The following is a 17,247-nucleotide window of genomic DNA, read 5'->3' as shown; positions in this document are numbered from 1 at the left end:
ATTTCTTTTTTTTTTTTAATGAAACAAATCATTCTACTTAAAATTATAATATTTTTTCATACTACAATGACATTTTTGTCATATGATCTTTCATAATGCACTCAAGACATTGAATTATAAGTATTAAAGAAAGCTATGTTTAATTTCATGAATTTACATTAAATAAAGGCAATTATAACTGATTGCTAATTCACCACTTGTTATACATTTTTCAATCTAATGCTAGATAAACATTCAATAAACATAAGGTATTAATCATTCACCATTTTGGCAACTTGAATGTTTCATAAGTGACTGGTAAAGAAAGAGGTTAGCAGGTGTTTTTTAAATAACAGTAAACTGTTAGAAACAGTAAATGCATACAAACTAATTGCAGAAGTTAAGTAACTTTTAGTTGATTCTCAGACCCAAGGTAAATTAAAGAGGATGCTGTATAAAAGATTAAATGTAGAGTTAATGGGTTTTTGTGGGTTACAAAACAGTAAATGTCTAATGCAATCTTGGCTAATTTATTGATCAGCTGTATAGAATGTAGAATAAATGGAGGCTAACTACTTTAAAAATTATAAATGCTTCAACACAAAAATGTATTTAAAAAATACTTTAATGAAGTATTAAAATTCAAAATAGTTGTTTTAAAAATAAAATACTGATATTTCAAAAAATATATATATATATATCAAAATTTCTTATGGTAAAAAATTGTTTGAAATAACAACAGAAGAAAAAAAGAAAATAGTGTTGGAGCCCTTGAACAAAACCAAATAAAAATGTTCTACAGACTGACAAGGGAACAAGGTCAAATATAAGTGGAGAGAATGGAGAAACTCACCCTAGAGAAGGGTTTGATCTAAATGGTGAGAAAAGAAAGCAGGGTTACAATACTTATGAAAAAAAAAAAAAAAAGCTGAACAACTGGATACATCTAGAGTGTTAAGTAGGTGTGAATACTGTATCACACTAAAAAAATCTAGCATATATTTATATGTATGTGTAATAGGTTATTAAGAGGTTTTTTTTTTTCTTTCTTAAATTTATGAAAGGGATAAATGCAAATTTGGCAGCTTTGGGTAAATATGTAAGTTCTGTGGAACAAAATACCTGAATAGTTTGCTCACTGTTTTCTATAGAGGTCTCTTTACCAGGGGCTCCCATTGCTCCTGGGAGGGCCCACAGAGTATCTGTTGAGCCAACTTTGTGAAAATACTTTCGACCTACTTTGTCCACTATTCTCTTCCACTGAAACATGGTTGTTATATACGAGATTACAAAGTGATACATTTCAGACAAAACAAAGGAAACCAATATCAGGTTGACATTTCCAGTTAGAGCTCAGACAACATCAAAGTTCACAGGTAAACATATTTTACTAACATACAGTTACAGACTAATTCACTGAAATATTCTTTCTCTCAAAAATGCATTGACCATTCAAACAGATTTTCCATAAGAAAATATATTGTGTTTCTAAATCAATATTTGTGGTGCAAATCTTATTATAGCATTCATGTTTTTTTTACATTTGTATTCCATCGCATCTGATTGAGAAGAATGGCACAAGTTAAGTACAACTAAATATTTCACTTCAATGTAGTCAGTTAACCTCTACAAGGTTTCTGTAGGCAGGTGTCATGTTAGAGCTTGTATTATTTACAATTAATATCCACTTATTCTCTCTATAAAATTGTTTTAAAATGATTCTATTAATTTTGTACAAAATTTCATGGAAATGGGGGTGACAGGATAAAATGAAAAATACATATTAAGTAGACCATACTGAAACAAAAGATCCACAGAAGTCCTGCATGTATTGATAAAATGACTAAATCTTTCAGTCATAGAACGACTATGGTTCATCTCAGAGATAATTTTTTCATGTGATTGTGGAGCCCTACTCACGAAAGGCATTCCCATCTACATATAAGGCAGTTTTAGTTGGCATTCACTTTATTGGTAAAGGAGCCTGCCATTTTTTTGTTTCTCTTCCAGAGATGAGGCCATTACTTTTTCTCTGTTCATAGCTTCAATGATAGTGCGTTCTAGGGCTATGTTTTCCCAGTAGTCAACATCAATGTCTACTGCTTTGAAGTCCCATTTGATTACATCCACAAATTGGAGACTGGGACGACCAGTTTTTATTGAACATGTCCATAGCAGATGACTTTAGGGGTACGATTGTCCACCAGATATTACCAAAAGAGCAGGTGGTGGTGTTTGAGAATTTCAAAGGTCCTGGGAAGACCCAGTTTGAACACAATCATGTTCTGTTTCTTTAAATGAAGATGTCAAAGTATTACACTAAATAACTTTTAAATTTAAATATCCTTACTTTCTTTTTAATACTGTTCATTTGCAATAGAAAACTTTTTTTTTACTTGTAATATTATATCCTTTTTTAATGTTTATATTTTGAATAAAAAGTAGTATTTAAAAATTGTGTTTCAATAATAATAATAGTTTAGATCTGCAGCAAATTTTACTGCAGTCTCATTTAATAATCAGCACATCAAAGTTCTCTTCTATTACTTTTTTTAAATATTATATTAAGCTTATATTTACCATTGACAATCCATTTTTGTTTTAGTGGCTATGCTATTCGCATAATGGAAATTGTAAAATATATATATATTTTAGAAAAACAAATAAAGATTAAAGGCTAAATTAACATGCATTAATGATTCAAAGATGCATGCATAGCTACTGCAATAAAAATAAAACTGTATTGCAAAATGTACACAGAGAAAAACAGCATTTTTAGGACATTGTAAGCAAGGGGCATTAATATAGGTTGTACGAGAACTATCACAATATTGCACAGGCAGGTCAAATATGCAACACACTAGCTACTTGTGAACTGGTAATGGAATATTGTCAATTAACAGCAAAATAGGCAAATGTATATAAATATTTTTGAGTTTAACTAATTTAAAATGTGCTTTCCAACAAAAAAAAAAAAAAATCTCATTGATTAAAACTGCTTAGAAAGTGATAGTGTTTCACTTTGTCCCTTGAAATCACTTCTGGGATGATTTGAGGACAGTCATTTAAAGTAGCATGTAACACATGCTATTACATCTTTGAAAATAGATCTGTACCAACATCATAAAAAGTAATGTAATGATTTGTTATATGCATAATCTAAATGCATTCTTCTTTGAAAACTGGTTTGAAAAATTTTGTCAAAATAAGTCTAACACTATATTCTCAATGCTTGGCATATAGGAGTAGGAATGTCTGGTATTTATTAGTGTCCTCTTTGATTCAAGATGGAGATGCACATACATTGTAATCATAAAAAGAATACAGATTTATTAGCATTAAAAAATACTACGACACAATTTAAAAAATAATTGGAAAGTGATCACTAATCTTTTGAAATATTGAATGGGTATATAAGTCTTCAACAAGTCTTAGTCTATTTATTCATTTTTTTTACTTTGTATTTTGTACAAGAAGTATTTGTGATGTGGGTTACTTCTCAATTATTAGATATTATTTGTAGCTGCAATATATATACATACCATGAGTTGTGGGTTGCAAAATATTAAGCGAATAAATAGAATGGTGGGCTATAAGCCATATATATATAGACTGAAGAAAATTTAATCTTTTAATCTCCAGTGCTTGTAAGACTACATCTTGCTGTAACCCTTTCCTTTAAAAAAAATTCCACTTTGCAGCCCCAAATATACAATTTGACATGCCTGATACAAAATAAAAGTTTACTCATCAACCTTACAAATATAAATGCCTCACCTTCTCCTGGGTAGACTTATGGATGAAATAAACATTGCCATTATCATGAACCTGTTCATATTCCGGCGGGATACCAGACCACTCTCCATCTTTATTAGCAGGAGAGGAATCTGATGCCGGCGAGCTCATCTCTGGAGCTTTGGGCTGCAGTTTCAAGGAGAAGCATAAAATAATTTGTGCAAAAAGCTAGTATAACACAGGAAACACAACAATGTAAGCCTTGACTAATGTAATGTGCAAATAGTAAGGTGCTGTCTATTGATGACAATTTTGTATTTGCTCATGAATATAAGGATAGAGCTGAATGTGTTGATGAATAGACTCAAGTTGGAACCTAACAAGATTATATTATGATCAATCTAGAAAACCATTTCCTGTATATTTTTAGTTATCACCAACCAAAAAATGATGGTTCTTTTGTTGTAACAGCCTTTCCATATCCTTTTTATAGATCTATAGCATGCTAATTAGTAGTTAACTAAAAAAAAAAAAAAAAAATTTAAGTAATTAATTTGTAACAGATTTTGTAATGCTGACTTAAAAAAATCAAAAGAAAAAAAAAGTTAGATGAAAAGATTTGACAATAGGTATTGAATATAACAGTCCATAACAACAGACAAAATGGATATTGTATATTTATCTCAATTAGGTTTTTTACACTAAATGTTTAGGCTTACCTACAAATATCTGTAATAACAATAAGTAACTTTTTTTCTCCCCCTTCCCAATCTCATATTAAGTTGAAATTTCACACAATTTTGATTGTTAACATGATACACTGTCAAAAGTCATTCTTCAAAGTACAGTGGTGGGAAAACTAAGAAAGGGTCATCCAAAGAAATGCAGGCTGGGCAAAATAAAAGAATGGACCAGCCCTTCTCTTGATATCTTGCTAAGAACGGGTACTGACTGGGAAAATTGGAGGGATTGGGTTATGCAAAGTGTCACTAAGACAAAATTTAGGGGACAGAATAGATGATGATGAATCATTAATCAACATATAAGTTGATCAACTAGTGGTAATAAACTAATTAATTAAAAAGGGAGATAAAATTGCAATATTGAGAGACATGGCAGTGATTAAACTGTGCTCTCCCTTCACTCAGTAAAAGCTTTGTTTTTTGTTGTAGTTTTTTTAATATAATGTTTATTTGATGAAAAGAACCTTCCTTTATATAATTTGAAATTTATAAATTATGAAATTTAATCAGCTATTTCTAGGAAGTTAGTAATCCATTCCTACAATAAAAATGAACTAGAAAACTATATTTGATAATTTCTCATTTAATGTGGTTTGTATTTCACACATTTTTTTTATTTTTTACATTTTTATCCATTTACTTGTTAAAATAGGTGACACTCATCTACTTATTGTACCAAATTATGCCCACAGATATAATGAAAAATAAATATTTTGCTTTATTATGAGTGTCCTAAAATTTCTGTTTATAAGCTCATACTAGGAATAAAATTTGTTTGCTTTGTACTCCAATAACTAGAGCGGGAATATCCCCTTATACAATTTAGCCGTCCCTAAGACTACACATTTATTTAGCCATCAGTTGTTGCCTTAAACAATAACATATCTTTGACTTGCTTCCTCAATCTCTTTCCTTTTAAACACATACATACTAATTTCTTTGACCACTCAGATCCTATAGCTCTTAAGGGTAAAACTCTTTTGTTTGTTTGTTTTTTTTTAATTAGAAAAAGCCAGTCCCCATTAACATAAACACTGACATATTTAATGATAAAATGATTTTGATTTTTAGGCACATCAGCACAATTTAGGCCCTGACATTGCTATCACTTCTTCAATGAAATAAACATCAACCTTTACTCTATAGTCACATGGTCATAGACTCAAACTGAGCAGTTCAGAATTTTCAAAAATGCAAACATTTCTATTACCTTTTATTAATAATTTCAATTGTGCCAAGGTGTCATTTTGTTTTTCAATTAAAAAAAAAACAACAGCAATAGGAAATGAAAACACATAAAAGGCATATTAGCCATTACATTTGAAGTGGGACAAAAAGAAACAATTAATAGGTTCAACCAGGAATGAAAAGTGCTTAGTTATTCTTAGGCCAATAGGAGTTTACTGGTTCAAGTTTCATATTTTTGGGATAACACAAAGTGTGAAAGAGGGATATTTAGTAATGTCAGAGGGGACCTATACATAGATTGATAAATATAGAAGTATATAGATTAGTGTAAAAACTATTCTATTAGTTTCAATGAAAACTAAATAGAAAGCTGGCATGATTAATTCAAAATTATTTTAGTAAAAAAAAGTGCAAACCAAATTTAACTAATGTACATATGTGCCAATAAAATAAGTAAAATCTAAAAAATATATAAAAAAGTAGCAATGTCAAAATAATGTCTAAGGCTAAAGTATTCTGCTTATTATTCTCAACTCTAAGAATATTGGTTTATAAAAAAAAATTGTGAATATTCTCTAATAATTTAAATATTTACACTATATTAAAGCACTAACACCTATTCTATTACTATTATATTTATGAAAGAACATTCTTTATATTCCTTTTTACGACAAAACTTTAAAAAGAGAAAAAAAAAGATTGTAACCTGATCAGGCGAGGCTTTCTCTTTCCTTGGAGGTTTCCATGCACGTTCTCCAGTCTCCCGATTAACATAAAAATGCCTCCCCAAAGTATGTTCTTTATATATATCCCAAGGCAAACCTTTCAAAAGTTCTTTAACATAAGTGCCCTCACTGGGTAAGGGTGGAGGTATTGTCCCTTGAATAAGTTCTTGTGGAGGTTTTGATGCGCTAATTGGTGGACCAATTTTACCCTGAAAATATTTGAAATATCTGTTGTTAAATAAATTTATCTTAAAAAAAATGCCAACAGAGTTCTTGCACACAGTATTTTTTACTAACCATTTTGGCTAATACTAACAGCAAAAGATGAAGATCCAAAGTAAATTGAATCACAGTACAATAAATGTTTCAACAATATGTTTTATAGTGATTTTAATGTTTTCAAAGACATTAGCTTAAATTACATAAACTGGAATGTAGTTTTATGGTTCATAATTTTCATTAAAAAAAAACAAATGCTTGGGTATTTAGTGCTGTATGACTACATTGAAATACATCAATTGGAACAGTTTGAGTAGGTAAAGACTAAAACTTTATAGATCCCTGACAAAATAGAAAAATGATTTGAAATAACAAATTGTAATTTGAAAGATTCCTAAGTCTTTCAAACTGAATGTGTGTCCTTCTTTTCTTCTTGAGTAAACATTGTCAGTATCTTTAAAATACAACTTCATGGTGATTTGAAAAATATGTAGGTTTATTAGGACACATTGGAAACAAGTTTTTCACTATGGAGAGTGTATTTTGTGAATCAAATGCTAAATATGTTTATTTGCATTGCTTTTTTTTTTTCTTTAATTATTTTTATTACAATGGTTTAGTAAAAATTTTTTTTAATATAACGCAGCATATTGTCTAAAACAATTACGGATTGATTCTACCATTGGCCTCAACAGCCTGCCAACCTGTTCATACCACTTTTCTCTAACCAACTTTGTTGCTCATTATGATTATGATTTTATTTGGATTCTTGGGTGTTTAAGATGCCCATTTACAAACTAATATCTAGTAAACAAAAAACAGTCGAGGACTATGGAAACCTTAAACATTTTATCAAAATCTAAGTAAATGTTCCAAGTGATTTGAGTTTGATATTAAACCAGTTGCAAAGCCTGTTCTTATTTGGATTCTTGGGTGTTTAAGATGCCCATTTACTATACAAACTAATATCTAGTAAACAAAAAACAGTCAAGGACTATGGAAACCTTAAACATTTTATCAAAATCTAAGTAAATGTTCCAAGTGATTTGAGTTTGATATTAAACCAGTTGCAAAGCCTGTTCTTATTTGGGTTCTTGGGTGTTTAAGATGCCCATTTACTATACAAACTAATATCTAGTAAACAAAAAACAGTCAAGGACTATGGAAACCTTAAACATTTTAACAAAATCTAAGTAAATGTTCCAAGTGATTTGAGTTTGATATTAAACCAGTTGCAAAGCCTGTTCTTATTTGGATTCTTGGGTGTTTAAGATGCCCATTTACTATACAAACTAATATCTAGTAAACAAAAAACAGTCAAGGACTATGGAAACCTTAAACATTTTATCAAAATCTAAGTAAATGTTCCAAGTGATTTGAGTTTGATATTAAACCAGTTGCAAAGCCTGTTCTTATTTGGGTTCTTGGGTGTTTAAGATGCCCATTTACTATACAAACTAATATCTAGTAAACAAAAAACAGTCAAGGACTATGGAAACCTTAAACATTTTAACAAAATCTAAGTAAATGTTCCAAGTGATTTGAGTTTGATATTAAACCAGTTGCAAAGCCTGTTCTTTTCTATACTAATCAAGACTCAATAAAAAAAAAAAAAACAACTTCAGATTAAGTAAGTACAACTTAAAGAAAAAAAAAAAATGAAACATTTCAATGTATTCAAACTTCCTAATAAAAGCAAATTGAAATAGTTTTAAATGAAGAAATTAAGAATGCTTCAATATCTTTTTAGGCAATTCTATGATACTCTTTTTACAAGACTTTATAACAAGTGATGAAAATGACATTTTTACAATTCACATCTAGTGCAGAGATGTATTTGAAAAAAGAAATGCATTAAGCTGGGGTGATGATATTTTTTTTATAATTTTTCTCATCTTATTCTTCCCCGTTCTCATTTTTAATGTTGGAGCATTCAGATGACTAGACCAATATATGAGATGAACTGCACAATAGTTTCCAGATCAGAGAGCTCTCCATTGTTTGGTGGCCCAGGGGGGCTTGACCTCTTTGGGGGCCCCTGCATTTTGAGTAATATTTAATTTTAAATGTAAAAAACACTCATTTGGGGGCCCCCCTCAAGTGGGAGCTCGGGGGGATTTTCAAATTCTCCCCCCTCCTCCCCCCACCCTAGCTACGCCACTGCTCTCTGTATAGTTTTCTTTCTATTGAGGTGTTTTGGGGCAGTGTCTTGTTCAGGCAGTTTTGTTTTATTATTTTTTTGTATTTTATAATAACTAATTACATAATGAGAACATAAATACCTTTTTTATAACATTTATAAATTCTGTAACTTACCTCAGTATGAATGCCTGCTACTTCCCTAAATTTATCCAAATTTACATATTCTCCTTCATCCAAATCATTTTTTGATGTGCTAACTGATGCACAATTAGAGTCATTATTTAAATTATTGGAAGACACATTTTGCTTAGACTTTGATAATTCTTGTAAGGCTGATTTATTTTTCTTATTATCATCCTCTGGAGCAATGTCATCACCAAAGGTAAGCACTTTATCTAAATCTGAAAGTGCTTTCAAATGACTATCATCTGAAACAATCTCAACATATTGTGCAGGTACAAAGAAAGATTCTCCATCATAATCTGAAGGATCATAGACCTGCCACCATTCAGCATTAGTTTTTTCTATAAGTCTATATATATCTCCTGCTTTAATCTCAATATTTTCTCCATCGTCAGCATAGTTAAAGTCATAAAGAACTTTGACCACTTTTTCAGATTCATCTGTATCAGCCATTATTAATAATATTCATCTAAAAAATAATAGGACAAAAAAGTTAATTAAACAAGACTCTAAATTGAGCTCTAGCCTGCCTAATAATGAAAAATGTTATATAAATAGTATTGTTTTAATCATATGAATGTTACAAAAATTCATTTCAATGTAAAACACTGCTTCAGGATAGTCCAGCTAAGCATCATAACAATATAAACACTGGGTCAGTCCAGGTTAGCACCATAACATGTCTAATTAACCCTTTAAAAATGTAAAAAAGGCAAGTGTTTATTGTGACTATAAAACTTATAATTCAAACTATTAGGTATAGATATAATATTATAAGCTACAAGTATTTTAAAAAATAATTACATTTTAAAGATATATCTTGTCAATTTAGTCCAGATTAGATAAAAAAAAAAAAGATCTATCATCTAAATGTAACTATAAAATAAATTATTCTAGACTTGAGAGTAGACTTAGTCAACTTAGACTAAAATTAACAGTAGTAACCTATAAAAACGCATTAAGACTTTATAAAGTAAATATATAGATCTGTTTAAAGTTTTAACAGAAACTGTTCAAGCTGCATGTCACAATGACAAAAATATTAGATACAACTGGATCTAGATTTAAAACTGCTACACTGATAGACTAAAATGGTTACTAGATCAAGATCTATATTCTGATATATATATAAATGGGTTTTACACCATTCTGTTTACCCAGCAAATATAATATATCGAGAGAGACAATATTTTCCCTTTGCAACTTCTCATGTGGCTAAAGAGGCCAATCCTTAATACACTAATATTAGATCTTGATCCTTGAACTAGTAATATTATAAAAATTATAATATATATATCTAGTTGATCAATGGCTGAGCAGTAAAGCACTTGGCTTCTGAACTGGGAGTCCCGGGTTCGAATCCTGGTGAAGATTGGGATTTTTAAGTATGGGATCTTTGGGGGCCTCTAAGTCCACCCAGGTCTAATAATATCATAATATAGGAGTATATTTGAGTCTATCGGAGTGTGACTAGTCAGTACTGTCACTAAAATGTCTAGTTAGATCTACATCATAGTAGATATCTAGAATCTAGCTACTATACTTCTAGATCTTGTTTCTAGATCTCTAGAGAATGTCTAGATGAAGTCAATAACTTCTAGATCTTGTTTCTAGATCTCTAGAGAATGTCTAGATGAAGTCAATCTAAAATCTAGTCCTAGTCACCTAGTGTGAGTATAGACAAAAACACGCAACAACTACATACTATTTCTATACAGTACTTGCATACTATACTCTAACCAGTGGCGTAGCTACCAATGTGCGGGTGGTGCGGGCCGCACAGGGCACCAAGTGGAGAGGGGCACCAAAATTCCTCCAGTGTGTATTAATTTCCTATTTCCATGAGCGTTTCAGTAAAAACGACAAATTGTATGGACACGAACAAACATAAACTGCTGTATTTTAATCATGAACTAACGATTTATAAACTAGTCATGTCGTTATTTTGTTTCATCTCCTTGACTATTTCTTCAATACAATGTAAGCTATAAAACAGTTTGAATCTAATTTACTACTTTTATTTCGGACACACGGTACATGTTGTTGATGGGGTGCAGGTTCATGAGTCTTTTATTGACTCCATCAACACAAAGGACAAGCATGCTGCTGGAATCGCTGAGATGATTCTAGAGAAACTGCGTTCAGATGGCTTAGACATAATGGACTGCAGGGGTCAAGGCTATGATAATGCTGCAGTCATGAAAGGTCAAAACTACGGTGTCCAAAAACGTATTCTAGAAGTCAGTATTCATTGCCTGCTCAAACTCTGGAGACATTAACTAGCAGAGATGAAAATTCATCGACTAGATCTGAAGCAGGTGGATTATTGGTTGCTGTTCAGTCTTTTAATTTTCTCACCTATCTTGGATTTTGGGCTCCTGTATTAACTGAAATTAATGATGCGCAATTCTACCTTCAAAAACAAGGATTGTCTATTTGAGACTGCTCACTCAAACTAAAAACATTAGAGACATTTTTAAGTAGTAATCGAGAGGACATCGCTGAAGCCAGCAATACCTTTGCCGAAAGCGTGTGTTCAGATCTGAGAATCAGTACAGAACCTCAAAAACGTATAGGCCATAAGAAAAAGATGCCTGGTGAGAAAAGTGACTACTCTGTACTTACACACAAAGAAGAGCTACGAAGGGAAATTTATTCTACCTTGACAGGATTGTTCATTGTTCAAGAAATAATCACCCGATTCGAGCAACTTCATGATGTAGCAGATAGATATGAATTTTTGTCGCCTTCCCAGTTATTAAATCCTCAGGTCGAAATCAATCTCGATAGTACTCCTAGCGACATTGATAAAAACGAATTTCTGCTGGAGTGAAAGAGGCTTCAACAGTTTGTCACAGTTTCATCAGAAGCCTCAGAATTTCCAAAACAAAGACCTGTTGAGCTCTTGAATTTTATATATAAATACTAGCCTGACATTACCCGCGGCCTGCGGGTCTAAGTTTGCGTTTACTAATCTAGTGGATTGAATTTAGATGTATGTTAAACTTAGCTAATGATCCTTTCAAGTTTTTTCTCTTTCGCTACGAAAATAAAATTAGTTTTGCGAAAATGGGTTTACCCGAAGCCGATATCTATTAAAAACGAAAAGAGCGATAGCTTTGTTAAATGAATGGAATTATAAAGTGAACAATTAAACGAAATAATTTTTAGTACGCGATTCATGAATAAATATAGATCTAGGCCTATCTCAACTCGGCTTCGCAGCTTTCGTAAACGAATGTAGCTTTAGAAAACCAAATTTGAATGTTTATTTGATCAAAATATGAAATGAATGGACTATAATTAGTATATTCATGTGTTAAAGTATAAAACTATCTGTGCGAAGAGAAGTTTTATCATCTTAGAGTTGAATTGAGTTTTGGATCTAGGGATGGGATTATAAATTAAACAATTAAACGAATTAATTTTTAGTACGCGATTCATTACGGTATTGTCTAATGAAAGAAGGTTCGCCAGGAAATCTGTAGTCACAGATATCAGGAACTAATTTATGTAAAAAATGCTTTTGAAACACAAAATTGAAGGTTAATTTTATTATATAAAATGAAATCAATAGATCTTCTTTTGTATTTTCATGTGTCAAAGTAAAAAACTATCTGCACAAAGTGTATTTCTTAAAATTAAATCTAGGTCTAAATCCTTTCGATCTTTTCTCATGTCAACATTGTTAACCATGGCCTAGATCCATAAATACTATAGCTTTAATAGAGTCGGACAACTTTTTTTTTTTTTGAGGGTCTTAAGTTTGTTTTAGGGCTACAATACATACACTACGATCTAAGTTAGTACCCAAGGAACATTCCTGCCTAGTTTTATAAAGATTGGTCAAGCGGTTTTGATGTCTATAAGTAACATACATACATACACCTCACATTCTACTTTATAATATAGATCAGCTAGATGATTCCATCCCGAATATCATCCTAGCTATTAAATCCTCAGGTCAAAATCAATCTCGATAGTACTCCTAGCGACATTGATAAAAACAAATTTCTGCTGGAGCGAAAGAGGCTTAACGGTTTGTCACAGTTTCATCAGAAGCCTCCGAACTTCCAAAACAAGGACCTGTTGAGCTCTTGAAATGTATAAAAAAATATCAGCTAGATGATTCAGTCCCAAATATCGTCATCATGATTCGCATATTTTTTACTATTGCAGTAAGCGTCGCTACATGCGAGAGAAGTTTTTCCAAACTTAAACTGATCAAGAATTACTTGCGATCAACGATGACTCACTAATTTGGCTATTTTGTCCATTGAACAATCATTTGTAGTATATTTATGTAAAAGTGATATTTTTTAATTAACAATGTTTGATTTATAATACATATTATTTTGAACAGGTTTTGCAATGTTATTAATTAGTTAGTTGTTTGTTGTTTTTTTTTTGGGGGGGGGGGGGGAGCATCAAGATGAGGTACCGCACCAGGCATCATATACTCTAGCTACGCCACTGACTCTAACCATAGTAATCTAGTTAAATCTGGTAGTAGTCTGCTATGTTACAGTATACATACACTATTACTAAAAATACTATTAGATGTCAGTATGTGTGTGAATGTGACTATCACTACTAGATCTAACTACTAGTAACTAGATCTATCACTGTATCAGTTTCTTTCTTGTTATGTTTTTTTTTTTTATAATATGATTTAGATCTACTCATCTAGCTCTTAACTGTTGACTAAACTATAATTAGACTCTAGAGTCTACATACATTGTGAATCATTGATTGTAAGATTTTTAGATACTCATTACTGGGACATGAGTGATACAATCCAATGATACATAAAACACTGAACCATAATCTTCAAATACAAAAACAAAACTTAATAAAATACTCTGAAAGACACAAAGATAAAGGCACGATCCTCGTCCTATATGCTAGGACAAATTTGTACAAATATTCCTTCTTCCCTAGTGCTATTAGAGCATGGAATGGGTTGCCTGAACTAGTGACTTGGCAGAATTTAAGTCATTGGTTAATATGCATGACTAAATGCATGACGCGTAGGACGCAATCATCTTCTTTTTTGAAGTAACGTCTGTATTATATAAGATAATCAATAATAGCTCTACATCATTAGTCTATTATTAGATCTATCTAGATATTCTAGTATTAAATTAACTCTTCATCATTCATAACTACAAGTACAGTACTGAGTGAGTACAGGAGACAGAACAGTGAGTGACTACAAATCAAGATTCTAGAGATCTAGATCTACACACTAGAATCACTAGATGACAGATCTACTACACTGGACTCACACACAGGTTAAATCACAGGTAGTACACTACACTAACTACAGTCTAGAGTCTAGTGAGTAGAGTCTAGTGACAGTCTAGTGACTCTAGTCTAGTTACTTAGTACAGTCTTAGTACTCTTAGTCTACATTACTACATTGACTCATCTAGACTATTCTCTACTAGACTTACTAGACTATATTTAAGTCTTAAGTCTATTAGGTTCTATCTAGATTCTAGATCTAGTAAAATCTAGTTCTATATAACTATATTGGGTTTCTATGCATCTAGTCTGGATATGATATAAATAATTATAATTATAATAATTATTATTAATAATGATAATCTAATGATTCTAATCAGATTATCAGAGTATAACAGAATAGATAATCTGGATCTAGAATAAGAAACATGTATATAGATCTAAGTCATTCTAAGTTGTAATATTTATTTTTAATTTTATTCATGATCAAATCAAATAATTGAAATACCAATCATTGAATTTCAATTCATGTCAAAATCTCTCAATACTCAATAGCATTAAATTATTATTAAATCATAAATGATTAAAATATTAAATTTAAATTTTAATTTATTGAATTCACGATCCATCATTATCTATTCTAGACTTTCCTCTAGACAAGACAATGTAATTTATACTTCATAATTTTTTAATTTCTTGAACTTACAAAGTTTTTATATTGTCCAATATTTATTAAATGAACACAGATATTCCATTAACTTTACATTTAATAACAATACGCCTTGGGCCTAGGCCTTGGCTTGGGTGTAACGAAATGGGAAACAGTCAATACGGAAGTTAAAGAATAACATTACTCTACTTTTACATTATAAAATACCGCAGTGAATCCAAGTAAACATTTTTATTGGTTAATTTTCATGAACAACAAAGTAAAGCTTAGCGCCTTACTGATCAATAAATTAAGATATTGATAGTAATTTAATATGAAATCTACTATCCATGTTATGTTAAATACAACTGGCTGCAATAGAAGACACTAAAATATAATAATGAGTGAGTATTGGTGAATTATATATCATTTGCCATCATTTGGCAATATTTAATTCTCCTATTCTCTATTTAAAAGTATTGTATTATAATAAGGCTGCCTGGTCGTGTGGTAGGCCTAAATGCGCTCACTGGACTTGTCCTGGTGGTCCTGGATTCAAACCCTGCCTGTTGTTCAGTGTGAAGTTTGAACTAGGTTTGAAACATTCGAAACATGTAAAAACAAACAAGTATCTGTGTAACATATAAATAATAATATTGACAATGTTTTCGATTCCGAAGATTAAGAATGAGTGCAGTGTTTCACATGACTACGCAAACCCAGTTGCGACCTGCATATTTTCCCGCATCTCATGCAGACAAAGCTATTGTCCGCCGGGAGTCTATTTAAAGTTATCTTTTTTACTCCCTTTATGTCTACAATAAGGACTTTTCTTTGGTCTCAAACGTGTGTCCCGCGGCCGTTGTGGTAATTCTCCAACCGTCTCTTATCCAGCTACTTAATTTTCTTTATGCTAGTGAGGGCGAAATGGCACCTGAGTTGATATTTTTATAGCGCTTACAAATTACGGGGGGGGGGGGGGGGCTAGCTCTGTTACGCCGTCCTCCTTTAATCTCGCCAAAGATTCGGCATGCAGGATACGTGTCCGACCCAGCGCAGCCGTCGAATGGTAGTTGCTATACTGTCCACACCGGCCTCCAGCAGAACATATAGTTATTTGTGATGTAGTCTTGCCAGCGTAGGCCTATAATATGTCATTATGGAGCGACGTAAGTGTTGGAAGAGCCATGCCTTTGATAGAGCACCCAAGTCTCATACAAAAGTGCGGCGAGAATCACTACTTTAAAAACATTGATTTTTGTTGCTAGATGAAGAAACCTATTCCACCATACATTCATTTTAAAGAGACCAAAAGCGCTGTTGGTATTTGAGACAGTGACTCTTCGTTGGACACTGTGCTGCTCAGGTAGGTAAACCGCAAAGGGGTCAACAATATATTAAGGAGATGGACAGTCACATTAATTTGTGGAGCCGGGTTAGTTCCGATTGGAGACTTCTTAAGAATTATCTTTGTTGATTGACAGACCTAACGAGGCAGCAGCCTCAGCAAATTCAGAGACAGCAGGTTGAAGTTTCTGTTCGGTGTGTGCATGAAGGGTGCAAAATCGTCCTCATATATAAGTTGCTCAGTAGCAATCATCTCTTTATTTTGTACGGGAGAGCAAGCGCCGTATGTATGCTGCCATTGGTGCGGAGCTTGCAGGCGTCGCCTCAATTGATTTAGTATTTCTCCAAAGAATATTTCAAAGGCGTTGGAGTAAGCACACAGTCCTGCTTCACACCATGCGAAGTGAGCTGATAGGTCACTGTTGTATCTGATTTGACCGTTTCGACCCTCTTCCAGTTGCTTCAGAATAGCGATGAATCTTGGAGAGGTTTCGAGCCGAATCCACCACAAGCCATCACTGAGGTGAGATCAATGAATGCAGCGTACAAGTCCAGGATCTGTTCCCAGCATTTGACGCAAGACGAAAATCATGTCCAATGTGTGTCTACCAACCCGGAAACCACAATGACGTCCACAAAGCACATTGCCTACTATTGAGTTACTTAATCTGTCAGGTAGTATTCTGGCAAAAAGATTGTTTACCGTAACGACAATTGACAGTAAAGGAATGCCACGGTAATGGAGCAGTATGATTTGTCACCCTTTTTGAACTGGGATATAATGGTGGCATCGCGAAGTTCTAGCGGGAAAGTACATTTGTCCAGTGGCGTAGCTAGGGTAGGCCTATATGATGCCTAGTGCGGCAGCTCCTCGTGATGCCCCCCCCCCCCCCCCCCAGCGAAATGAATTTTTTCGACCTAAAGTGTATTTATTGTTAAAGTATAGCTAATTTGAAAAAAATATTTAAAAAAAATCAATTTAACAACAAGATACTACAAACATTCAACTGCTTTTTGCTTGCGAATTTGAAATCTATTTTTCCCAACCATTACCAAATTAGTAATTCGCAATTTTTTTCAGCGTTGATTT

At 32.3% G+C, this 17,247-nt stretch overlaps 1 protein-coding gene across 12 annotated transcripts in view; it reads right to left on the bottom strand.

Moving 5' to 3' along the window:
- The window catches only part of LOC106072115 (rho GTPase-activating protein 15-like), a 31,074-nt gene extending 16,077 nt beyond the window's left edge, over nt 1-14,997 (bottom strand). For 3 of the 12 annotated variants that reach the window (XM_056013067.1, XM_056013095.1, XM_056013105.1), the window contains exons 1-5: nt 14,868-14,997; nt 8,906-9,383; nt 6,352-6,579; nt 3,757-3,900; nt 1,102-1,239 (exon numbers count right to left, since the gene is read on the bottom strand). In XM_056013067.1, the coding sequence (XP_055869042.1) occupies nt 1,102-1,239; nt 3,757-3,900; nt 6,352-6,579; nt 8,906-9,367 (972 nt within the window). In that variant the 5' untranslated portion in view covers nt 9,368-9,383; nt 14,868-14,997. Of the gene's footprint in view, nt 1-832; nt 851-1,101; nt 1,240-3,756; nt 3,901-6,351; nt 6,580-8,905; nt 9,384-14,867 lie in introns of all 12 variants that reach the window. The other 9 variants (XM_056013086.1, XM_056013113.1, XM_056013122.1 and 6 more) reach the window with 5 other exon arrangements.
- Nucleotides 14,998-17,247: the final 2,250 nt, after the last annotated feature.

Source organism: Biomphalaria glabrata, chromosome 1 (genome assembly GCF_947242115.1).
Source record: "Biomphalaria glabrata chromosome 1, xgBioGlab47.1, whole genome shotgun sequence".
Taxonomy (NCBI): Eukaryota; Metazoa; Mollusca; class Gastropoda; family Planorbidae; genus Biomphalaria; species Biomphalaria glabrata.
Note: the sequence above shows the minus strand (reverse complement) of the source record. Positions and strands in the feature narration are given on the sequence as shown.